At 48.0% G+C, this 25874-nt stretch overlaps 2 protein-coding genes across 11 annotated transcripts in view; one reads left to right on the top strand and one right to left on the bottom strand.

Annotated features, from left to right (window-relative positions):
* Window positions 1-25874, bottom strand: part of NHSL2 (NHS like 2) — a 231984-nt gene that overhangs the window by 12836 nt on the left and 193274 nt on the right. For 6 of the 9 annotated variants that reach the window (XM_077989415.1, XM_077989416.1, XM_077989418.1 and 3 more), the window contains one exon: window positions 513-668. The exons of the other annotated variants lie outside the window; for them this stretch is intronic. In XM_077989415.1, coding sequence (XP_077845541.1) covers window positions 513-668 — 156 coding nt within the window. The remainder of the gene's footprint in view (window positions 1-512; window positions 669-25874) is intronic. 9 annotated transcript variants of the gene reach the window in all.
* RTL5 (retrotransposon Gag like 5) lies at window positions 959-5631 on the top strand. 2 transcript variants are annotated; one of them, XM_028842152.2, is made up of 2 exons: window positions 959-4573; window positions 5055-5631. In XM_028842152.2, exon 1 carries the CDS (start codon window positions 1195-1197, stop codon window positions 2896-2898), a length of 1704 nt encoding a protein of 567 aa, XP_028697985.2. In that variant the 5' UTR covers window positions 959-1194; the 3' UTR covers window positions 2899-4573; window positions 5055-5631. The 2 variants fall into 2 exon arrangements, with proteins under 2 accessions (XP_028697985.2, XP_014983170.2); XM_015127684.3 differs by having other exon boundaries at window positions 5031-5631.

The raw sequence follows: 25874 nt of genomic DNA, 5'->3' as shown, positions 1-25874 counted from the left end.
CAAAATAGGTGACCCCTGGGTGCTGTGTATTGGGCTTACTTGGGTGAGGCAGTAGCTATCCAGGGGTGGTTATTGCAAGAGCAGAGTGAGTGAAGCCCAGAGTGGGAGATCCTGCAGATGCCCCCTTTGTCTTCTGGTGCCAGCATCCCAAAGGCATGGGCGATGTGGCAAGAGGGGGGCTGGAGGGAATGGGGGCCCACATTGTGGGAGTCTCCCACCCAGCTCTCGGTGAATGGTATGACTTATGGCCCTGCCTCAGTCTCTGTCCTTGTTTCCCCATGGGCTACTGAGCTGAAAAAAGGGGGTGGGGATGGGGGGAAACAGCCCTGGAAATAGCCTCTTTCAGAATCATTAGGCTGAAAGGTGAAAGCTGGAAACTGCTTTGTCGATTGTTTTTAAACTGTTCTCTCTCTTTATTTTGCTGGTCCCTGTCCTCTTTCTTCTTTGCCTCCCTCCTGCCGCTGCGCATCTCGCCTCTGGGCTCCGGCCGCAGCCCCCCTCCCTCTCGGTACCTTGCAACAGGCTCTGGAGATTGAGCTGCGCCTCGCGAAGCAGCTCCTCTACACTCGGGGGCCTGCCCGAGGAGAGGAACACGTTCACTGGCTGTCGCCATGACGACCTCGAGTGGGCAGTCGCTGTCGCATTTTCCCGACCCGAGTTAGCTGCAGCTAGGGAAGGAGAGAGTCAGTGAGAGGCGCAGGCGAGCTGGAGGGGAGCGGCGCGCGGCGGCCAGTGGGCGACCGCAGTTCCCCAAGGCCCGCCCCTGCGTGGGGCGGGGGGAGTGCGAGGCTGCGCTTAAAAGGCGGGGAATCGGCGACCGCAAGATTTTTCCTCGACAGATCCTGCTGCAGTGTGCTCCCTCCCGCTCCGCTCGCCCCTGCCCGCCCGCCCGGTCGCCGCCGCCGCCGTGTCGCCCGCATCTTCCGCCTGGCGCCTCCGGGCCCCGTGCCGCCGCCCGCCCTCTCCGGCCCCGGCGACGAGGTAACGCGCCCTGGGCCGAGCCGCCGGGCCCTCCGCCCAGAGCGCCGCCCTCCGAGCTCGCCCCGGTGGGTGTGGCCCGGCCCGTCCCGCGCCCAGCCGCCGCACTTTGGTCCCTCCCGCGCCCCGCCGCCGCATTTCGGCCTCCTCCGGCGGCCTGTAGCTCCCGTTCCTCTTTCCCCACCACGGAGCCCCAGGGCCCCTGGGCTTGTCGAGATGTCTGAGGCGGCAGGAAATCTCAACAGCCTCCGCATGGCGAATGTGGCCCTGCGCGAAGAATTAAATGCCCTTCGCGGGGAGAATGCCAATTTGGGCCTCCAGCTCGGGAGAGCCCTGGCCGAGGTTAATTCCTTGCGGGGCAATGTCTCCAGCTACATCCGTTGGCCAGTACCCATAGTGCCTGTCCTTGCGGAGGAGAACTTGGAGTTCGCGCTCAGTGAGATCGAAGCCATTCCCGGGGAAGAACTGCCCTTCTTGTGCCGGCCTCCCCCACGCGCGGAGCCCGACTGTATCTCGGATGATCTTTTGATTAACGTGATCCAGGATCGCAGCACCCCCGACGGGCCCGCTGATCCCCCTCTGCTGCCCATCCCGCCCCCGCCGGCGCTGCCTCCGCCTGCGTCAAAGGAGCCGCCCCCGCAGCCCCCTCTGCCACCGCTGGAGTGGCCTGAGATAGAGCCCTTTTCAGGCGACCCAGTCTACCTGGCTGAATTCCTGATGCAGCTAGAGACCTTCATAGCCGACCATGAGGATCATTTTCCCGGGGGCGCCGAACGGGTGGCCTTTCTGATCTCCTTTTTCACTGGCGAAGCCAAGGACTGGGCCATCTCGGTCACCCAGGAAGGAAGCCCCTTGCATGCCAACTTCCCGCGCTTCCTGGATGAAATCCGTAAGGAATTCTGTGGCCCCATCCCCCCACGTGTGGCTAAAAAGGCCATTCGCAAGCTCAAGCAGGGCCACTGTACCCTCGGCAGCTATGCAGATGCTTTTCAGTTCCTGGCCCAATTCTTGTCTTGGGATGACTGCCACCTCCAAAACCAGTTCCTCAAAGGCCTGTCGGAATTCTTCCGCAAAGAGCTCTTACGGTCAACAGAAATGGCCGACCTAGATGAGCTGATTCTCGAATGTGTGGAGATAGAAAGAAAAGTGCGCGTTCCCAAGCCTATCCCGCTCCCTGGGGTTCGAAATATCCTCTTCCCTTTTGCTCCCAATGAGGAAGAAAGTGAAGATGAAGAGTACTACAGTGAAGATGAAGACCAGGAGGCACGCAGGCACAGGCTTCACCCCAAAGACCAGAGGAATCGCATGAGGGCTTTTCAGCAAGAGATGACGGAGAAGGAGGAGGAGGAGATGAAGAAGGAGGAAGAAATGAAGAAGGAAGAGGAGGAGAAGGAGGAGGAGGAAGAGGAAATGAAACAGAAAGAGGAGGAGGAGGAGATAAGGAACAAGAATGAGGAGGAAGGAGAGAGTAAGGATGAAGAAGATGAAGATGAGGATGGGGGCCAGAAACCAGAGCGGGAGCCACAGCAGGAGCCAGGGACTGAGGAGACCTATGGTGAGGTGGAGGAGGAGCCACTGGATGAGGCCCAAGATGATGATCTAGATGAGCTAATGGAGATGGAGCCGACCTTTGTTCACGCCTCATCCCAGACTTCTGGCCCCACAAATGGTTACCACGCCGAAAACTTCCTGGGTGCATCGCCTCCCATAATACAGCCTAGCAGACGGAGGAACCAGAATCGAGTCCCACTTCTGGAAGGCCTTCCAGGCACCAATTCACCATTCTACAGCTCCCCCCCACTGATTCGCCGCACAGGTCGCTTAGGGCAACGCCAAGTTCGAAGACGCCCCCCCGTGCTTTTCCGCCTCACTCCGAGACAGGGGGGCCACCGAGCTGCTCGTGGCCGAATTCGAGTGTGAGTGCTGGGGCCAGATGGCCACCCAGAACACACCCTTCTTTTGCATCCCCCACCCCTGCTATTGCTGCCATACCTGCCCCATTTGCTGACCAGGACTTCAGGGAGTTTCAGACCTGCAGAACCTGAAGAAGACCTGCAGAATTCCAGACCGTCTTGCAGCCATGACCAGAGAGTAACATGTGCTCAACCAGGGCCACCTGGGAAAGGAGGGATCAGCAATAGCTGCCCTCTTGGCATGTACTCTGCTCAGTCCTGCCACGAGCTGGAGAGCAAGTTTCTGGGCCTGTTCCCATAAATGAACTGGTCACCCTCTTGTATTTCCCCTCTGGTTGTTCCTAACCCACACCTCGCCTGCGTTTCTTCACCCTGTGTTCTACAGTTTTATTCTCTGACTGACCCACCAGGACTTCACCCAATGCCTCACTGATCTGGCCCAATGAGCAAGAGGACAGGCTACCCTGAACTCCTAAAGCCAATGAGGCCAGTTGCTAGCTACAAGCAGGATGGTGAGCAGGATGGTATCCAGAAATGTCCCTAGAAGCCTACACTCGTTTCATGCCACACCTCCAGCAGAGGGCCTGGAAGAGGACCCGACATCTAGCCCAGTGAGAGTGTGCAAAGCCACATGTCAAATGGACAACTTGACCGACATTTGCCCTTGACTGACTGTGCAGGCTGGTTCCACTTACAGCACTTGAGTCTACCTTTGCATAGATTCCTGTATCAGGGCTCTTGGACTGACTTGCCACATCTGGAGCCCTTTCCTCTCACCACATTGCCCTCCTGGGCACCCCTGGTGGACAGCACCCAACATTGCAGGCTCCACCACTTTCCTTGATGTTGCCTAAAGGGTAGCCAGTTAGGGTTTGGGGGAGGAGAAGGAGGAGGAAGAGGAGGAGTAGAAAGAAGCAGCAACGATCATTCTGCCATTGTAAAGAGTGACTCTTTCCTTAGGGATGGTGGTCTTCTCCCCTTGCCAGGCCTTGGACTGCAGCCTCCAGTCAAAAGTCTTTGCAGGACACTTTCTATCCTTGGAGTTGCAGAGGAGGACTGATTGGCCATTCCTTCTGGGACAGACAGAGAGAGGGCCCATGGCCTGCTCTGAGCTCCCTTCAATTTCAAGGAACCCTTAGTTCTGAGAGGAGAGAGGAAGGCTGCACCCACCATGGCCTCACAGCTGGGACCCCTTCATGTCTCTGACATGGGGGCCAACCCCTGGCCTGCTGCTGTGCTTCAGTGACACAGTAAAGCTTAAGAGGGTGGCTGCCTCCTAGGAACTCCTGGGACTTCTGGGTACAAACTCAGGTGCCCTTATAAAGAGACCCGCTGCTTGCCTTGAGTCCAGAAAGCACTGCTTCTGCAGTGAAAAACACACACTATGTCAGTTCTGGCCACAAAATGCCAGCCAAATCCACTGCTGGCCTGAACTTCCCCTGGACACTGGACTTATTGCACAGTGACTGGCAGCAGAGCAAGTGCAGCCAGGGTTTGTGGCCAAAGGAAAGAAAGCATGGTAAATTCAACCTCTGTTCCTCATGGGAGTCTGACCGATAACCTCAGGCTGACCTTAGGATCTTGGGCCTGGAGGCAAGAGGAAAGAGCTGGAGGAAGAGGAGTCGCAAAGAAACCCAGTCCTCTGACTGGTTTCTGGTGAGGTCTCTATTCATCAGTGGGAGGTAAGATGCCCTTTTCATTAGCGCTTTTGTTTCTCAGCCTGGGGATCAGTGGATTTGGGTTCCTATAACCTGTTGCTACCTTTTTAAAAGGTCCCCTCTCTCCAAAGAGAAAAGTAATACATAATCATTAAAGAAAGTCTGGAAAATAGAGAAAACTATAAGGACAACTCCCCCCTCCCCCAGACATTAAGAGTCCCACCACACAGAGGCAAGCACTATTAACACTTTGCTGCCTTCCTTTCTAGTGTGTTCTTGCTATGTCTTGTCAAACTTGAGCTCATCCTGCCAGGTCTTGATCAGCAGGATTTAAAATGGCTGCCACCTGTGCAGTCATGCATACTGAATATTCATGTAAACATTCTCCTAATTTGTTGGACCTTTCAATCGTCTGGTTTTCCCCATCCCCACCAGGGCAGGAGTAAAAAACTTTGTAAAGAAAATTTTGTCTGTTTTTCAGCTGATTTTGTCTGATTTCCTCAAGAACGTATTCCAGGAGGAGACCTGCTATTCTTCGAGGGGACCTGCTATTCTTCGAGGTGGTGGATCCTGTTTGCTGATGGTCGACACTCTGGCCCTACTACCTCATGTCCCTGTGAGGAGTGTGAAGGACGGGTGCCTTAAACCCACACTTCCAGGGGCCCTTCAGTACAGGTCCTGCCTGTTCCCATGGTGCTTCTCACCCCGAACCCTCAGAGCCACAGCCAGGGACAGAGCAGATGAGCAGTGAGCTGGTTTCCACCCTCTGGGGGCAGGAGGGGCTTGGGCTTCCCTTGGACCCTCTTCCTTCCTTTCCCAGATCTTCAATATTTGTTGTGATGTAACAGCCATAAGAGCTGTAAGAGGAACTGTGGGCTTTGGGAGCTTTCTTGGGTTGAAAGAGGGGTGGGGGGAGGGGAAGCATGCAGGGGTATGAAGGCAGCCCAAGGTCTCCCAGAGGCTCGGGAGGAAACTTGTTTGGAATACATGTGTTATTGTTGCATTACTGTGTTGTGAAGATAAGAAGCTGCTCTGTATGCTAAAGCTTTCTCTCCTCAATAAAAATATAAAGGGTGTGTAAAGATTGTGTCTCTTTGTTATTGAGCAAGCATAGATGGGTACAGAGTAGGCATCGGGTGCTTCCAAGGTCCCCTGCCGGAGTCAACCTACCCTGAAGTCTTGAAATCCTTAGACAAGGAAACCAAGGGCCGGTGTGGCTCAAGGGACCTGCCTACAGTTCTGTGCATTTGTGGATGGCAGAAATTGCTGGGAGGGAAGTGGAAGCACTGGACATCTTGAAAAGTAGCATTCGTTCTCCCAGGGACTATGGGTGGCCCAGCCCTACAGGCATGCACAGGCACGCATGGGACTTTGAGTGAAGGAAGAGAAAGACCAGGTGGGATGGGGAGGGCCCTTCCGCTTTTTGGCACTAGGTGGCGCTATGGGATACCAGTGAGTTAGCTGGTGAAGATGAATCACAAGTCCCCAGAGCAGTCCAGGTAAGAGGCCCTCCAAGCAAGATCTCATGGCTCCTCACAGACTGTGGGGTCACAAGAAACTGAATCCCATTCTGGGATTTGCCCAAGTTTCCCAGCATGAGTTGGACTTTTTTTTTTTTTCCCCAGAGGAAGTGGGTGGTAACATTCATTAAGCCTCTGCTACTTTTGAGTGCTATGCCAGGCACTTCACATCTGTTACCTTATTTCATTCTGATAATGATCCTGGGGGAAAGAACTAACTACCCTTACCCTCATCTTAAAGATGAGGATGCTGAGGCTGAGAGAGAAGTCACTGGCCCAAGGTTGACAGCTAGCGAGTGGCTCTGTCACAGCCCTGCAGCTGCCCATTAGCTCTGAGGACACTTAGCACCTCTCTGCCCCCACTCCGCTGGCCCTGTAGTCTAACATGGCCAGGCTGGTCTCCTAGTTCTGCCCTGTCCTACCCCCGCCCCCGCCGCCAGCTTGCAGGATTCCAGTGGGGGAAACAAACCCCACTTCAGAGGCACATTTGCTTTGTCCCTTTAACAGGAAGGGAGGGAGGGAGGAAACCATAGTGTTTCTGACCATGTGCCAGGCACTTTCACCAACATCATTTCATTTTCTCTCCACAATTCAGTGAGGCAGGTGACGCTGTCTCTAATTTTAGAGCGGAGGGACCTGAGTCTCAGAGATATTAGATCATATGGGGGACTCCAGGTCTTCGTGACTCCCAAACCCATATACACTCTTAACTCAAATACACCGTGCTTGCTGTCTCCCAGCAGAGACTCCTGACAAACTTAAAGTCTCAGCCTGTCTGGATTCTGGGTCTTTGCCAAAGCAACGAAGCATGCATCAGGTGCACTATCTCTGGAAGCTCTGGGGGAACCAGCCAGGTGGCAGTTCTGAGTATGTGGTTGACTGCCCCTTCTAGGGAGGGACAGGGTTATGGGGTCGTGGGCTTCATCAGTGAGCACTGGGACTACCCATTACTCTTCAGGGGGCCTGACAAGGTCTCCAGCACCCAGGGGACTTCTCATGACATCACAAGTAGTGATAGGTGAGCCCAGATTGTGATATGGCCAGAGAAGGTGGAAAAAAGTCAGACAGAGTCAGCCTTGCCCTAACCCTAAAGCTGGAAGCACTGTGGGAATGGGGAAAAGAACCCTGGATTCCAGTCCAGCCTTGCTGCTGACTCTATATGGGCTCTGGCATGAGTCTCATCCCCTCTCAGGCCATGGCTTCTTGATCTATCTAGTCACTGTTGAGTCCTTGGGGCCCAGCACACTACTTGGTACACAGTAGGATCTCAATCCTAGTTTGGTACGTAAATGAAGAAGTGAGTGAATAAATGGGCCACTGGATGGAGACCTAGAGGCAGCCTACTAAGGGCATCTGCAGGTGGTACGAAGCTTGGAGGACTAGAAGATCTCCTCTAAAAGGGAATGAGGGGCCGAAAAACTCTCCCTAACCTGGAAAGATGCACTGAAATAACCTTTACCAGGGGCTCATCTGAGATCCTGCAGTCAGGTTCAGAAAGCAACTGCAGAAGCCTGAGTGGGGGAAGATGTGGCTTAGAAGAAGCTTGTGAAAATGAAAATCTGAGGATGTGAATTGACAGGAGATTGGTCAGAATCACAGACTGATCTAGCTGTCAGATGCGCCAATGCTTTCCTGGGCTACTGCAAAAGCAGTGTGGAATCCTCGAGATGGGCAGGGCCCACCTGGGGCCCTGGCTGCCCTGTGGAAGGGGACAAAGCCACACCTCACAGAAGCCCTTTGGCTTGCCAGGAGTAAGAAAACATCAGAATAAAAGGAAGGAAGGAAGGGAGGAAGGAAGGAAGGAAGGAAGGAAGGAAGGAAGGAAGGAAGGAAGGAAGGAGGGGAAGGGGGGCATTAGAGGGGTGACAAGGATGGCGAGGGTCCTAAAAACTCTCCCCTGGGCTGACCAATGGAGGAAGGCAAGGAAAATCTTGCTGCCTGTGAAACAGCTGTAACTTCCCCACATTCATTCTGCAAGTGAGGAAACCAGTCAGGCAAGTGGCTTGAGGTCCCTTGCCCCGTTTGCCGAGTTTGACTGTGAACCTCAGCAGTTTGACATCCAGAGCCTGTACTCTTAACCTCTACTCCCCACCTGTACCCACACCGTTGGAAACAGAATCTCCAGGAATTTCTACATCTAGAAAGCTCCCTAGGCAATTCTAACATCCAACACAGCCCAGCCTAGAGCAGCACAGAGCCTTGGGAACTAACTAGCCCAGGTGACATTTAATGGCCAATTTGGTTCTGAGCCTTCCCCTAGAGCTCCCTGGAGCAAGAACCGACCCACAGATCCAGTTCTAGCACAAAGTAAGTGATCAAGAAACATAGCGTGCGCGACGATCCCTCAGCAGGTGCCATGGTCTGATGTGAGCTCGCCCCTCCTGGATACCTGCCTTAGACAGCAGGTGACACCCATTTGAGAGAGATGTGCCACAAGGTCGGTGCAGAATTCTGTCCTCGAGAAACCAGGTCCATAGGAGCCAAAGCCTGTGCCCTTGACCACCAGAACTGGCTCCTGAGGGTGGGGGTGGACTCTTCCAGGGGATAAGGAGAGGCATTAATCAGGCAAGAGACCACCCCCTTAATGGGAGGTGGGGAGTGGGCTCCACCTCCGGCCAGCACTTCCTGTATCCTGCCCAGACTAGGGAAAGCTCTGCAGGCCACTTCTCCCCAGGGACTCCAAAGACAGAAACACAAATACCAGGGCTCTCGGTTGCCCTGGTAACAGCGGGACCTACTTGGAAGAAAACAGTTTCTTAAAGGCTTAGGAGGGTGGATATTTCCTTTGACAGAGAGCAGGCCCTGACCTGCTCCCTGTGTCCCCTCTCCCCTTCCTGCCTGCCACACATGGGGTAGAGCAGGGCCCCTCACCTCAGCAACTCTCCTGATGGCGGGTGGGGGTGGTGTGTTTGTGTGGGAAAGTAGGGCCAGGGCTTTTTATTCTGCTCTTACAGTGGGCTGTTCAGGTGAGAAAGAGGCTAAAATGGAAGGTGTCAGCAGGTGAACTCATGACAAAGGTCCCACGGCCTGGGGAAACCTTGCCTTGTAGTATCTCCTCACACGACCAAGCTAGAGAAGGGCAGGTGCCCCCAGTGACTGTGGTCTCCTTCACCTCTTACATCATACAGATGAGGCCTGTTGGCTATGAGGCTTGCCGGAAAGAGTGTCCTCAAATTCATGACCTCTCCACCCACAGTTCAGCCCCTCCTCCTCTCTCACCTGGGCTACTGAAGCAGGCTCTAGTCTCTGCCTGTTCTAATAGGTCCACCTTCAACATGCCTGGGGGTGGGGGCCATGGGCCTTTGAATTCACACACCTGGCCTTGCTGCTCCTGTACAAAACCCCTCAATGGCTCTCTTTCCTCGTGGGAAGAGTTGTAGACCTAATTTTGGCATTTTCTTTCCTATCTGCTCATTAATTATCTATGCCATCTAATCTGCCTATGCTATCCTTCTTTCCTCTTCTACTCAGCCCAAATTCCAGACATCTTGAATTCCTTCCTGCTTCTCTGTACCTACCAGGCCCTTGCATGCCTCTGGGCCTTTGCACACTCCATTCCCTCTCCCTTAAAAATTCATGAACACTCCTGGCCTCACTCCAACTGGCAATCAATCTTCTCCTCGGTTCCAAGACCACTTCCTCCACGAAACTGCCTCCACTCCCCAGACAAGCCCCTGCCCTTCTGGGTTTCCCCTCAGGCCCTCTAATCCCTACCCCACTGGCCTGTGAGGCTTGAGATCCACTTGGGAGCAGAGGCTGGTCCATGACTCTAAAGTGAGTTTGTTACTGCAAGACTGTGGTTCAGTGGGAGAACATGGACTTGTCCTCTTTGCAGATGAAGGCTGCATTGGCAATGGCCTTTGGAAGGAGGACTGGCCCTCTGAGACCTGGCTGAGGGCTGCTGGTATGCACGTGGAGCTGGGAGCCCCCCAGATAAGGTTGGAGGTGTGGACAGTAGGGACAAGTGGGGGAAACAAAGCAGGAGCTTGCAGAGCTGCTTGTTCCTTCCCAGCGAGCACCCCATTGATGGCTTCCATTTCTCTGAGGGCCATCACCTCGTCTCAGTAGTGTGCTAAAGAGTGACCTCTACTGGGCTTGAGAGTCACATAGACCTGGCTTTGAACCCTGGCTCTGCCACTCCCTTTCTGTGTTCCCTTGACTTGGTCATTTCACTTCTCCTAAGCCCCAGTTTCCTTTTTCTGAAAATTGAGATAATAATAGCATATATTAATGAGATGATTGATATAAACCAGCAATAACAACAAAAATAACTAATAGTGCTTACCATGTATTGGGCATTAAGTGGTTTACATTTCTTAACCCACTGAATCATCACAACCCTATACGGTAGGTAGTGTCATTATTCCCCCTTTTGCAGATTAAGAAACTAGGCACAGAAAGTTTTTCCTGTCCAGTGTCACAGCACTAACATGCAAGTGCTTTTGACCCCTCCAGTAAGATAGGCAAAGTTCTGTGGATCAGAAGTGAGGCCCATGGAGCAGGAGAGTTCCAAGATCCAGGACAGGGTCTTGGTCTTTTTTAGATCATGGACCTTTTTGACAGTTTGGTGAAACCTCCGGATCCCTTCTCAGAATAATGTTTTCACGTGCATAAAATAAAATACATAGAATCACAAAGGCAAACAATCATACCGAAATGGTTAGAAAAATATTTTTAAATTTTGTGATCTAGTTATGTTACTACTTTCATAATGCATTTAATCATAATATTTAGTGGCAATTCTATAGATTAGAAATGTTGAAGTGGTGATGAACACAAATGATTTTTTGAGATACTTACAACTGTAATGTGATATGAAAATATTTGTGATTTCTGTTGGTGATAAAGTCACAGATACCGCTAATACTACTGTGGTTTGTCACCTACATTCCTAATTTGAGAAAATGCTAAATTGTTGTTTGAGGTTCGTGGAGAAAAGATCAAATAATCTTCCCATCCAAGTTTGTAGACCCTCTAAATTCTCTCCACATACCCCTTGGAGGTCCATGGAGCTCGAGTTAAGAAGCCCTGACCTAGGGTGTCAGAGAAAAGACAATGGCAGCGCTGTCAGCTATGGGGACAAGCTGGGGGCTGGCAGAAAGACAAGTGTGTGGTTCCTTTTTCAAGAACTGTTTACAGAAATTGTGAAGTCTGGCAGCTCCCTCTTCCTCTTGGTCCTGAGTCAGCAGCCCAGGGTGGGGCTGAAGCGGTCACACTTGGTTTGAGTTTCAAGCTCACCACATACTCATCCCAAAGAGTTGATTTGTTGCCATTTCCTTACCATGGAAATGTTGGTGGGCTTTGCTCCATTTTAAAATGGGGACCTGCTTGCACATACAGATTTTTCATTAGTCTGGAAATAATCTTTAAGTGGACATGTGGCTCTGAGACATCTTCCGAACTAATGAATGCTTCCACACTAGCACCCTAGCCAGGCTTAGGGCTTGCAGAGGGAAGGGGAAAGGTGACCAACTGGGCCAGGGACCCCCAAACACTAGCCAGAATCAGCACTTGCACAAATCCCCAATGCTTTTTCCTGACTTCCTGACTTTACCATCTGTTGGCTGAGTCCCTGCCAAATAGGGAAGCACAGTCCTGGGTGCCGTGACCAAGGAGACATATGGTCCGAACAGGAGCAGGCCTCTGCTTTTCTAACTTGCCTCTGTTCCCATTCAAGACCCAAAGCGAGTGGCACTCATGAAAAGCAGGCCCCAGGCGTATCCACAATGCCTTGCGTGGGGGTCCCAGCTAGCCAGGGCCTGCTGCCTTCTGCTCTTCCCCAGGCCCTCATATTTAGTCAGAAATAAGCAACACTTGGCTGATGGCCATATACTAAAAGGGCTGCAGCTTAATTTCCACAGTGAGAGGGTAGAATTTTGACAGCCTTATGCACCATAGCCACTGGCTAATAAAGAAGCTGGTTCAGAATGAATCTGCCTCAGTTAGCTGAGGAGACATAACAATTTGCTTTGGAGGTTCAGGCTGAGAGCTCCACATGCAGGAGTGTAGAAAAGACTCATTTTCTTGACTGTAAAAGACATATATGTATGTTCTTAGGTTGGCCAAGGCTCTCAAATATAGGCAGAAGGAGGTGGAAGGCCAAACGGGAATTCAAAAGAAATTCGGTTAGCTAGATTGACCAAGAATCAAAGAGAGAAGACCCCAATTACAAAAATCATAAGTAAATGAAGGGACATTATAATTACCTTTACAGAAACAAAATGGATTGTAAAGGAATACTATGAACAACTGTATGACACTAAATTAGACAACTTAAATGAAATGCTTAAATTCCTAGAAAGACACAAACTATTGAAGATGACTGGACAAGAAATCAAAACCCCAAATAAACAAATAACAAGCAAAGAGATTGAATTAGTAGTAATCAAAAGTGCTGACAAAGAAAAGCCCAGACATAAATGACTTCATTGGTGAATTCTTCCAAACATTTAAAGAAGAATTAATGTCAATTCTTCACAAACTATATAGGGGAGGTAGTACTTCTCAACTCATTCTCTGAGGCCTGGATTACCCTGATACCCAAGCTGACAAAAACATCACAAAAAAACTACAGACCAATATCTCTTATGAGTATAGATGCAAAAACCCCCAACAAAATATTAACAAACCAAATCCAGCAACATATAAAAAGGATCATACACGATGACCAAGTGGGATTTATCCTGGGAATGCAAGATTGTGTTAACATTTGAAAATCAATTAATGTAATACATATTGATAGACTAAAAATGATTTGATAAAATCCAACACTCTTTCATGATAAAAACTCTCAACAAACTAGGAATAAAAGGAAACTTCCGTCACCTGACAAAGGGCATCTATAAAAAACCAACAATAACATCACAGTTAAAGGTGAAATACTGGATGCTTTTCCCCTAAGATCAGGAACAAGACAAGAGTATCCACTTTCCCTACTTCTGTCCAACATTGTACTGGAGGTTCTAGCTAGAGCAATCAGACAAGAAAGAGAAATAAAAGGCATATGGATTAGAAGGGAGAAGTAACCTATATTTGCAGAGATGACATAATCTTGTACATAGAAAATCCTAAGGAATTCACTAAAAAACTATTAGAACTAATAATTGTGTTCAACATGGTTGCAGGGCCATGAAATCAATTTAAAAATTGTATTTCTATATGCTTGCAATGAACAACCTGCAATGAAATTAAGAAAACAATTCCATTTACAGTATCATCAAAAGAATAAAACACATAACAATAAATTTAACAAACGTGGCGTGAAACTTGTATGCTAAAAACCAAGAAACATGATAAAAAATTAAAGGTAGAAACAAACGGAAAGACATGTTCATGGATCAAAATACTTAATATTGTTAAGATGGCAATATTCCTCAAATTGATCTATAGATTCAATGCAATCCCTATCAAAATTCCACTTTATTTGTAGAAATTGACCACCTGATCCTAAAATCCATATGGAAATTAAGGGGACCCAGAACAGTCAAAGCAATGTTTAAAAAGAACAGAGTTGGAGGACTCACACTTCCCAATGTCAAACTTTATACAAAGCTGTAGTAATCAAAATAGTGTGTTGCTAACATAAGGATACACATATAGCTCAGTGGAAAGAAACTGAGAGTCCTGAAATAAATCCATACATCTATGGCTGATTGATTTTTGGCGAGGGTGCCAATTCCATTCAATGACGAAAAGAATAGTCTTTTCAGTAAGTGGCGCTAGGACAACTGAATATCCAAATGCCAAAGAATGAAGTTGGAATTCATTCTCATATATATACAAAATTAAACTCAAAATGGGTCAAAGACCCACATGTAATGACTAAAACTATAAAACGTAGAAGGAAACACAGGTATAAATCTTTAAGGCCTTAGATTAGGCAGTGGTTTCTTAGATATGACATTAGTAGTGCAAGTAACAAAAGAGAAAAACAGAAATTTGACTTCGTCAAAATTAAAAACCTTTGTGTCACAAATAATACCTTCAAGAAAGTGTAAAGAAACCAGGCACGGTGGCTCATGCCTGTAATCCTAACACTTTGGGAGGCTGATGTGGGAGGATCATTCGAGGCCAGGAATCTGAAACCAGCCTGATCAACATAGCAAGACCCTGTCTCTACAAGAGGAAGACAAAATTAGCTGGGCATGGTGATGTGAACCTGTAGTACCAGCTACTTGGGAGGCTGAGGTAGAGAATTGCTTGAGCCCAGGAGTTCGAGGCTGTGGTGAGCCATGATGGTCCCACTACACTCCAGCCTGGGTGACAGAGACTATCTCAAGAAAAAAGCGAAAAGGCAGCCTACAAAATAAGAGAAAATATTTGCACATCATATGTTTGATAAGAGACTTGTGTCCGAACATATAAAAATATCTTACAAATCAATAATAGAAAGACAAATAATCCAAATCAAAATGGGCAAAGGATCTGAACAGACATTTCTCAGAAGATAGTACTATATAATCTTTTGATTATGTGGTAATGGCCAACAAACACATGAAATGATGCTCGACATCATTAGTTATTAGTTATTAGGGAAATGCTGATAAAAACCACAATGAGATCCCACTTCACACCCACTAGGATGGCTATAATAAAAAAGTCAAACAAATGTTGGTGTGGATGTGGAGGAAGTGGTACCCTTGTGTTAATACATTGCTGGTGGGAATGTAATGTGATGGAAAACAGTCTGGCAGTTCCTCAAAATGTTAAACACAGAGTTACCATTTGGCCCAGCACTTCCACTCCTAGGTATGTACCCGAGAAAATTGGAAACCTGTGTCCACACAAAAACTTGAACATGAATGTTCATAGCTGCATTATTCACCATACCCAACAAGTGGAAGCAATCAAAATGTCCATCAACCAGTGAATGGAAAATAAATAAATAAATAAATAAAAATGTGGTCTATCCATACAATGGAATTATCCAGTCACAGAAAGGAATGAAGTACTGAAGCATGCTATAACATGGATGGACCTTGAAACATCATGTTATGTGAAAGAAGCCAGTCACAAAAGGCCACATAGTCAGTGATTTGATCCTATGGCATGTCCAGAATAGGCAGATCCATTAAGACACAAAGTCGATTAGTGGTTGCCTAGGGCTGGGGAGGGGATTGAGGAGAAATGGGGAGTGACTGATAATGGGTAGAGTTTCTCTCTGGGATGAAAAAACGTTCTAAAATGGATTGTGGTGATGGTTGTGCAACTCTGAATACATTAAAACCCAGTGAATTGTTTGCTTCAAATGGGTGAATTGTGTGGTTTGCACATGTTTTTCTTTTAATAAAGTTGTTATCAGAAAAGAACCTTGGTAAGTCAGAAACATACCACAATATCACACTCAAGCATCAAAAGAATGGCCACAAAATGTGATCAAGGCAGCTGTGATAAACTGCAGAAATTCTAGTGCATCATACTAGATCCTATAGTGACTATGTATCAACAGATATACTACCATTTAAAAGTAAACTGGTTACTGGGATGCAAAGATATATACTATAGAGACAAGCCCCGTACTCAGACCTCAGTAAACTCTTACTAGTGTCTTTGTTCTAGTTTAAAGGGGAAAATGGGGCTGAGAGTAGCATGCATAGTTGGAGTTTCAAGCTCACCACATGCCCACCCCAATCATTTGACCTGAATCTTGATCTTGAAATCAGCTTTCCTGGCCCTATGCTGGGATTTCACAGCCCAATCTGTAGGACCCTGGTACCTATAGATATGTAGGTGGCAAAATGGAGATAAAAACTCACTGACTAGTTGTACTTATCCTTTATAGATGGAGATTTAGTTGGCGCTCTCAAAAGTGGTCAGACTTTCCCACAACAGCTAGCCAAGTCTCTCAGCTTCCAAGACCACCCTCGTTCTCAGCTGGACTCTTTCTCCCTCCCTGAGGATGAATCCATTACCCAGACCCCGTGAGCACCCCCTAGCTGTCCTCACTGGGGCCAACCATCCTTGCTACTGTTATTAAGCATCCTCAGGTGGACCACACTCTTGCTCACGTCTCCTCCCTTCTAACCTTGAGGAATCTTGAGCTTCATTTTGCTCCAGTATAACCTGATGAGCCCAGAACCACGCCCCTGCCCCTGAGTGGAGTGGGGACCCACGGATGCAGTCTTTTATCATGAGTCCTCTATAGTAGTCTCTACTTCAACTCTGTCCATTGCTTATCTTGTGATTCAATATGTTATTCTTGTCCATCTGAATTTATTTAATATTTGGACCTCAAAGATCTATTATGTTTAACCACATTTCAAAAGCTTGTGATTAAAGAAACCATCCATAATTTCACCTTGTCCATGTGCATCAGTATTTTTACATAAGTACAATTGCAGTAAAGGTACAATTTTGTGCCTTTTTTTTTTTTACTTATTAAATCACAGGAAACTTTATGATCCAGTTAGAATTACTGTCATACTGAGGGAGCAGACAGAAGTCCCATGCTCCATTATTTCCAACGATAACAGTTGTTAACATTTATATATATATAGCCCTTACTACAGGCATTGCTCTAGGCACTTGACAGATTTAATCTTCATGACAGCCCTATGAAGCAGGTACTATTATTTTCCTCATTTCACAGATGAAGAAATTGAGACACTGAGAAGTTAGATGGCTTGCCTGATATCACAGCTACTATAACCCAGGCTGCCTGGTACTAGAGTTTGCACTCATAACTCCTTTAGGGGGTCTTGAGCTTGAGTGCGTGCATCAGAATTCTTTGGAGAGCCTGATAAAACAGGAATTGCTGCACCCCACTCCTAGACATTCAAATTGAGCAGGTCTGGGGAGGGCCCAGGAATTTGCGTTTCTAACAAGTTCCCAAGGGATGCTGCTGGTGCAAAGATCACATTTTGAGAATCACTGCCCTACACTACACTAGTGGTTCACATGTTAGAGATACCTGGAACCCAACACCAGCCCTTACAGTGGCCAGGAAGGGAGCATTCCTTGTCATCTGCCTTCTTATTTCCTTCTGTCACCCTTCCCCCAACAATGGCAGGACGTCCACTGAGCAGTTGCATATCACAAGGGGGTTGTCTTATCCATGCCAGCCCCAGACTCAATTAGCTAAATGCAATCCCATCCATTAAAAGGCCTGATAAATCAGCCCCTGGCTGTCAGGCTGCCCCGGCCGCTGCTGAATTAATGCCTGTGCTGTCACTTGCCTGGCGCCTGTAGCCAATTGATCTCATAGGTTAATAAGATTAACTCAGGATTAACTCAGTCAGTCTGCCTGCAGCCTCTCACGCCCCCCGCCCCCCCCAAACTTGGGGAGGTTCAGGATTGTCCTTGGTGGGAGGAAGCTCTGCCTTCCTCCAAACACAGCAGCTTTTCAGGATAGTAAGGGGCCCTTTAGGTTGCACCAACTGAGTCAAATTTGACTTTGTAATCTGCAGGATTGGGACTAGCTCATCTGAAAATTGATTGCTGGACATGGAGAACAAACTGGTTCAGTGTTAACGAGGAGGAACGGATTTATCCATCTGACCACAACCCAAATTGCTTGAAAGTTTGGGCAGCTGTGTTAACAGGGAAAGAAGTTGGGGCATGGAGTTGGACAGACCTGGCTTTGAGACTGCCTCATCACAACCTCGCTGTGTGTTCCCTCTGAACTTAGCTTTCTATATCGACAAAAGGAGGCCAATAATACTTCCACCCTGTCTGCATTCCAGAGCAATTAAAGAATCATAAATTGGCCTATCGCTTCTTCAAAGGTCACTGCCTGAGAAGACAAATCAGGAATGGAGATCAGAGCTCAGAATGGAAGATGAAGCCAGGTTTCTGAGTTCAAAGATGAGTTCTTCCTCTTCCCAAATTCCCCTCGTATCTGCCTATTGACTTGCCTTTATGGAGGTCACCTCTGCCAAACAGTCCTCTTATAGTGGACACTGTGATGTGCTGCCAAGGTTCCACCTCATGGATAAATGACTTATTCTCTTAAATGTTGGCCGAGCTGCCAGAAGGCATTTTGTTGTTAGCCCTCTTTGGGGATTACCTTGTCCAATGTCACATCTTGCCAAGGTGGCTCCCTCACCTCAACTCAGGGCAGCTCTGTGGGGCTTTCTCAGCTCCAGAGCTTCCCCTTTGGATTGACTGTGGCCTTTGTTGCAGTTTACGTTACCCCCTCTGCATAATCCTGCCTCCTCACCCACTTTCCACAGTTGTGGATCCCAAGAGCCTCCCTAACAAACTTCCTGCACACTAATCTCTGCCTCAGGGTCGGCTTCCTGGGGCTTCCAACCTCCTCTGGCAGGAAGGGCCCTTTGCAGTTTGAGAGGCGCATTGACACATGCTGTCCTGTGGGCTGGGGCATGGCTCAGAAGCCTGCTCCAGACAGGAGGCTGCTGCTACCCTTCCCACTCCCTTTGCTTGCTAATGGCTTCTAGGCAATTCCCTCTTTTAAAAATTGTCATGCTTTTCTGTTATGCTTTTCTTTTTTGTTCTTATCACAAAAGTGAAACATGCTTATCATAGTTAAAAATCAGAACATACAAACAAACAGAAAGAGGAAAAGAACATTCATAATCCTATACACCAGAGGCAACCATTGCTGATACCTTGGGTATATCTTTCCAGAAATTTTCCTATGCCAAACAAAGATGGAATCATACTGTAAACACTGTTTTGTGGTTTACTTCAACTCTCTCTCATTACCACAATAACTATTTTCTGCTAGCCATGTTCAGCCTCCCTATGAGAACGGGAAAGTGAAGACTCAGAAGCCTGTAATCCCAGATACTTTGGAGGCTGAGGCAGGAGAATCGCTTGAACCCAGGAGGTGGAGGTTGCAGTAAGCCAAGATCCCGCCATTGCACTCCAGCCTGGGTGACAGAATGAGACTGCGCCTCAAAGGAAAAAAAAGGAATGAAGTTCTGATCCAGGCTACAACATGGATGAACCTTGTAAACATTACACTAAGTGAAAGAAGCCAGTAACAAAAGGCCACACATAATATGACTCCATTTCTGTGATATATCCAGATTAGGCAAATCCATCGAAACAGAAAGTTGATTAGTGGTTACTAGTGGCTGGGGAGAGGTAGGGGTTGGCAAAAGTGGAAAGTGACTGCTAATGGGAAAGAGGTCTCCTTTTTGGCATAATAAAAATGTTCTGGAATTAAATGGTGATGCTTGTGCATATCTGGGAACATTCTAAGAGTCACTGAATTGTATGCTTTAAATGGGTGAATTGCATGGTATGTGAGTTACATCTCAAGAAAGCTATTAGTAAAGAAAGAAGTAAGTCACATCCCGTTGCTCCCCAGCACATCTTCCCATAGATTCTCATCACACAGGACTAAAATGCAAAGTCCTTACCATGATCTATAAGGCTTGAATGATCTGGCCTCTGCCCCTCCCTGCTTGCTGGCTCTTTTCTTATCACAGGGGCCTTCTTGCTGCTCCTCAAACATACCAGGTCCATTCCTACTTCAAGACCTTTGAACTGGCTGTTCCCTCTGCCTGGAACACTCTTTTCCCTGATTTTCACATGGCTTGCTTCCTTCCTTCATTTGGGTCTCTGCTCAAATATCACCTCTTCAGATAGACCTCTGATCTTGCTATGGTGTCGTGATCCTAGTCACCCTAGCCACATCACTCTGCTTGCTTTTCTTCATAGCACTTGCCACTACTTGAAGCTTTTCTTGGTAAGTGGTTTCATTGATGACTGTCTGTTTGCCCTATCCTGGACTGTAAGCTCCCTGAGGTCAAGGACCTTGTCTGTCTTGGTCACCAGCATATCCACAGTGCTTGGCACATGGCAAGTGGTCATTAAATGCATGTTGAATGAATAAATGAGTGAATCTCACTTCAGCCAACTGTCTTTGCAAGTATCCACTCCTGCTTCTGAGGAGGACTGAGTGTGAGTATGTCAAGGGGTTGTGTAGCCCCTACCTGCTGCTAAAATGCTACTACGGAACTGCTGCTGCTGCTGCTGCTGCTGCTGCTGCTGCTACGGCTGCAATTCTTTAATTTACCTTATACTTACTTACTGTGGGACTTTGGACAAGTCTCTTCACTGAGCTAAGACTCAGTCTGTATTTGCAAAACTGAGATAATAATAATGTCTCACAGGGTTGCTATGAGTGTGTCCAGTACTTCTTAGCTCAGTGCCTGGCTCACAGTAAAGACACAATAAAGAGTAGCTATTGTTGTTATTTAAGCCTCCCACCTTTCCTTAATTCCAGGAATTTGGGACACTCTTTTTGCAGCAGAGTGGAGGACTACTTGTACACCCAGACAGTGCTGGACCTGTGGTCTGGACATCCTCCGCCCAGTTAGCTATCTTTCCCACATGATCCTTTATGGCCTCAGCCTGCACAACCGCAGGCTCGGCCCCTGAGAGCAGCCCCCAGACACCCTGCACAAGTCCACCCAGGTAAGGTGGCTGGATGCTCAACTGGCCTTCATCCTCCTTTTCCGGGCAGAGTCGGGGGCAGGGAGATGTACTCACAAACTGTTTTCCACTATTCTGAAAATTCTCGGTCCCAAAACATTGCACATAACCTCCATGGCCAAGTTACTTTCCTAATTCCGGTTGCCATAACAACACGATTTAATGAAGGAGCAATTTTTTTTTTTCTTAAAATAATTCAACCCGTTTCCATATCAACAGGGGTTTATTTTGGTTCCACATGCAGCAAGGGCTTGGTAGCCAGCACCTGACAGCACCTTCTGCACTTTGGGAGAAACTCGGATTTCCAGGGGGCAATTTGAGATGTGGGACAGGGACTGTGGTGGCCATGTGTGCTGAGGAAGCCATGGCCTCAGTAAAGAGAGCAATCAACAGTGTGGGCACCTCAGAAGTTCCTCCTTGGGTTTCTTTTTTTTTTTTTTTTTTTTGTGGGAGGATGGAAGAAACAGGGAGGGGACAAGCCGTTCAGCATCCTGTCCAAAGTCTAGGGCCTACAGAAACCGACTCCCGGTTGCTGGGCCTCCCTCACAAGACCATAGGCCAGGAGGAGAGTCCCAGGGCTGGGGTTGGGCCTCTTTGTTGGAAAGCTTGCTGGAGGGGGTCACGGCAGGGGACAGGGCTGCACAACATGCATAGTAAATGATTCTATCTGTGCCTAAGCTGGCTGTATGTGACTAGATTCCTTCATAAATTTACTCATTCAAGAAACATGACTGAGTACTTACTAGGTGGCTGGTACTGTGCAGGGGGCCTTGAGGACACAACGAAATACAGTCCCTGTCCTTAGGGAGCTCCCAGTCTGGTGATGAGGAGGTCATTCTCAGAGGCTGTCCTCTAGGCCAGTGCTTCTCAAACTTTTTGTGCATATGAATCACCAGATCCCCTGGGGATGCTGTTAAAACGTGGGTTCTGGCGCAGTAGGTGGAGTGGGGGTGTGTGTGCTGAGATTCTGTATTCTTAACACTCTCGTAGGTGCTGTTGCTGCTGCTGCTGCTGGTCTTCATACCTCACTTTAAGTAGCAAGGATCTAGGCAACTAAGAAGTTGGTGGAGAAAACACGGGACCAGAGGAAAGCACTTCACCCCTCTGTTCCCGGCATCCTTGCGGGGATGCTCCATCCTGTGGGTTCTGGCTGCATCTCCTACTGGAATGGGGTGACTTTCTCATTGAGCAGAGAACTCTGCTTTGCTTTCTGAAGAACTTCTCTAATTCTGTGGAGTTTTTAATAAATAAGAATGAAAAGGTGGAACCACCAGGGTGTTTAACAACCCCAGCTGAGAGGCCACCAGAATTGCTTCAATTCCTTTCTAGGGAAGTCTAAGTCAGCCATGTAAAGCAGCACACGGAAGGACAGAGCCCCGGCCTTTCTCAACGAAGACCCTGCCTCGGCCGGGCGAGGTGGCTCACGCCTGTAATCCCAGCACTTTGGGAAGCTGAGGTGGGCGGATTACGAGGTCAGGAGTTCAAGACTAGCCTGGTCAACATAGTGAAAACCCGTCTCTACTAAAAATACAAAAATTAGCTGGGCATGGTGGTGCGTGCCTGTAATCCCAGCTACTTGGGAGTCTGAGGCAGGAGAATGGCTTGAACCTGGGAGGTGGAGGTTGCAGTGAGCCGAGATTGTGCCATTGCACTCCATCCCGGGCAACAGTGCGAGACTCTGTCTCCAAAAAAAAAAAAAAAAAAAAAAAAAAAACCCTGCCTGAATGCGCACTTAGGAGCAATGTGTTTAGGGGGGCCAGCATAAGTCAGGAGTCAAGTTCCAGTTCCAGCTCTGTTTCTTCCTAAGCCCTGTGACCTTGGGCAAGTCAAGTCACCTCCCAGTGCTTCATCTATAAAATGGGAATAACAATCTCACTAATTCACACGGTTGTTTTGAAGATTAAACGAATTAATGTTTGTAAAGTGCCTGACACACAGCAGGTACCAAAATAGCTCATTCATTCAACAAATACTTAGAGAGCCCTTTCTGTGTACTGGGCCCATTAGCTTGGGGAATACAACAGTGAACAGGACGGACACAGTCCATGCCCTCACGGAGTTCACACTAAAGCAGAGGAGATCTGAATGATGAGAAGGAACCAGCCGCACAAAGAGAAAAAGGGCATACTTGGCAGGGGAAACAGCAAATGCAAAGGCCCTGGGGTGGAAAAGGATGACTGAAAGGAGCCAGTGTATGTGCGATGTGTGAGGGGAGCATGGCAAGAAAAGATGTCCCAGAGGTGGGTAGGGGCCATATTACTTCAGAGTCTTATGGGCTGTGGTTAGGAATTTGGATTTGATGCTCAACATAACTGAAAGCTGTTGGAGGGTCTGTGGTCTGGGGCGGGGAAGGGACCTGTGTGGTGTGACCTGACTGCTCTCCTTCACTGCCCACAGTGCTGGCAACCTGGGCTCAGCATTTCCTTCTTCCCTGCCTAACCCACATCTCCTCAAATTTCTGGAGCTAGAAAGCCCATACAAGGCCTCGGGATTTCACGTCTAGATGCTCACTGGAGAAATGTGTGGGATGCACACACTACTAGCCTGCTGCAGTCTGCTCAGGCTGCTCTGTGTGCAGAAGGTCTCTGTGCTCAGTGACCACTCTTCTGGCCCCGCCCCCAGGCAGCAGAGCAAAGGCTCTGGAGCAGATGATGTGGGTTCAAATCCTGGCTCTGTCGCTTATTAGCTGTGTGACCCTGGGAGATTCACGTTGCCTCTATGGGCCTCTGTTTCCTCATCTGTAAAATGATGTAAGAATAGTAACTGCTTCCTAGGGAAGTTGTGATGACTCAATGAGTGAATGTGAAGGCAACGCTTCAGCCTGGCACCTAGGAAGTGCTGCACGAAGCCTGTGGACAGGCAGTAGGTCGGTGTCTTTGACTTTGAAACTGGGGTGAGTTAATGTATGGGCAAGTACTGCAAATGCCCCAGAACCCTTAACAAAGGGAAGCTACTGCCATGGCCAGGATAACACTGCACACCAGTGTGCCACTGCGTCCCAGTTTTTACTTTCCACCTTGAGGAATCGCCAAGACCTGTCAATCTGACCTCCTAAATCCCTCTCAAATCTGTTCCTTCTCCCACTCGCTGGCACCTCCCCAAATCAAAGCCCTGTTACTTCTCACCTAAACAATTACAAGAACCTCCTACCTGCTGCTCTTCCTCCCTCGGATCTTGCTCTCTTACGATCCAGCCTCCACAGGGCCATGAGAGTCATCTTCTAGACACACACAAGTCAGATCAGCTCTTCCCTCTGCCTCAAAACCACCAGTATAAAATGCCAGTTCCTCAGCCTGGCCGAAAAGGTCTCCCCAGTCTGGCTCCTGCCTCTTCTCTGCTTCACATGCACCACTTCCTTTAGGAGCACCATTCACCAGCTGAATTGTTCCTTTGCTCTAGAATGCCATTCTCCCACCCCTGCCCTCTTTTCCACCTAGTAGAAGTCTACCCTTGCTCCTAGAGTCTCTATGACGTTGTCCCAACTTCGCTTTTCCTCATGGGTTTTTCCTTCCTCCAACCCCCCCACCCCGGACTCTGTCTTCTGTCTGTTGGTGCACATGGGTTCTCCTCCCCACTAGCTGGTGAGCCCTGAGGGCAGAGGAGATAGCCCTGTGAGCAGAGCAATGACATCATCTGCCATTGTGTAACCTCAGCACCCAGCTTAGCCAAATCAAGGGCTCATGAGCACAAACACTGGCAGGGCCCAGGCAGGTAACACCAAGAAGAGAAGCAGGTTGAATGGGGTTGGCTGTGAACTGGGGAACTCCCTGCCCACCCACAAGGGGGCAGAACCCCTTAGTGTTAGCTAATTCATCCATTGGGACCAGATCTTAAGATTTTTTAAAAAGGTGCATTGGGAACTAACTTACATTATTTATTTATTGTATATTTATTTATTTATTTCATTTTTTTGTATTTTTAGTAGAGATGGGGTTTCACCGTGTTAGCCAGGATGGTCTCAATCTCCTGACCTCGTGATCCACCCACCTTGGCCTCCCAAAGTGCTAGGATTACAGGCATGAGCCACCGTGCCCGGCCTTTTTTATATTTTATTTTATTTTTTATTATTATACTTTAAGTTCTAGGGTACATGTGCACAACGTGCAGGTTTGTTACATAGGTATACATGTGCCATGTTGGTTTGCTGCACCCGTCAACTAGTCATTTACATTAGGTATTTCTCCTAATGCTATCCCTCCCCCAGCCCCCACCCCCCGACAGGCCACAGTGTGTGTGATGTTCCCCACCTTGTGTCCATGTGTTCTCATTGTTCAACTCCCACCTATGTGTAAGAACATGCAGTGTTTGGTTTTCTGTCCTTGTGATAGTTTGCTTAGAATGATGGTTTCCGGCTTCATCCATGTCCCTGCAAAGGACATGAACTCATCCTTTTTTATGGCTGCATAGTATTCCATGGTGTATATGTGCCACATTTTCTTAATCCAGTCTATCATTGATGGACATTTGGGGTGGTTCCAAGTCTTTGTTATTGTGAATAGTGCCACAATAAACATACGTGTGTGTGTGTGTCTTTATAGGAGCATGATTTATAATCCTCTGGGTATATACCCAGTAATGGGGTTGCTGGGTCAAATGATATTTCTAGTTCTAGATCCTTGAGGAATTGTCACACTGTCTTCCACAATGGTTGAACTAATTTACATTCCCACCAACAGTGTGAAAGCATTCCTGTTTCTCCACATCCTCTCCAGCATCTGTTGTTTCCTGGCTTTTTAATGATAGCCATTCTAACTGGTGTGAGATGGTATTTGTTTATTTATTTGTAAGCTCCACTTCTGAATGTGGAAAACTCATTTTTTAAACCATGCAGAACAAAAAATCCTGAACTTCAGGCCACACTTGGTCTTTCAGCCTATCATTTTGCAAACTCAGAACCTTTTGTGTGTGTGTGTGTGTGTGTGTGTGTGTGTGTGTGTGTGTAATGAGGGAATGAATGAATGAGTTTTTCTGGATTCAAGTTTCCTACAGCTACTTTAAATTTCAAAGGTTTGGGGGAATTTATACATAGTCAGTTCAGTTGCTATTTGGTTTGATTTTTTGGCGTAAGGACATGAACATCAAAATCGAAAGTCAAGTTTTTACATTTCTCTCTTTAAAAATGAAGCCCAACCTTCTTTTACTTGGTGGCTATAATAGTATTGCATTTCCTGGGTAGCTCACAGGCCTTGTGAGCAGACCTGTAACCTCAATTATGGTGACATCCCTCTTTGAGATGTGGGTCACTCCAGAAGGAAGGGAGGGATGTGAAAGCCACAAAGACTGTTTCCATGGTGGCTGATTTGCTTAGTTTGGTAACCTCTTATAAACAAACTGTGCAGAGGATGGCAACAGCACAGTTCCCTCCAACTTCCGCCTACCTCATGCCACTTATCTTAGCCCCA

Source organism: Macaca mulatta, chromosome X (assembly GCF_049350105.2).
Source record: "Macaca mulatta isolate MMU2019108-1 chromosome X, T2T-MMU8v2.0, whole genome shotgun sequence".
NCBI lineage: Eukaryota > Metazoa > Chordata > Mammalia > Primates > Cercopithecidae > Macaca > Macaca mulatta.
Note: the sequence above shows the minus strand (reverse complement) of the source record. Positions and strands in the feature narration are given on the sequence as shown.

Excerpts from the sequence above, each read along its gene's own strand:
- RTL5 (XM_028842152.2), top strand. The coding sequence starts at position 1,195 with ATGTCTGAGGCGGCAGGAAATCTCAACAGCCTCCGCATGGCGAATGTG.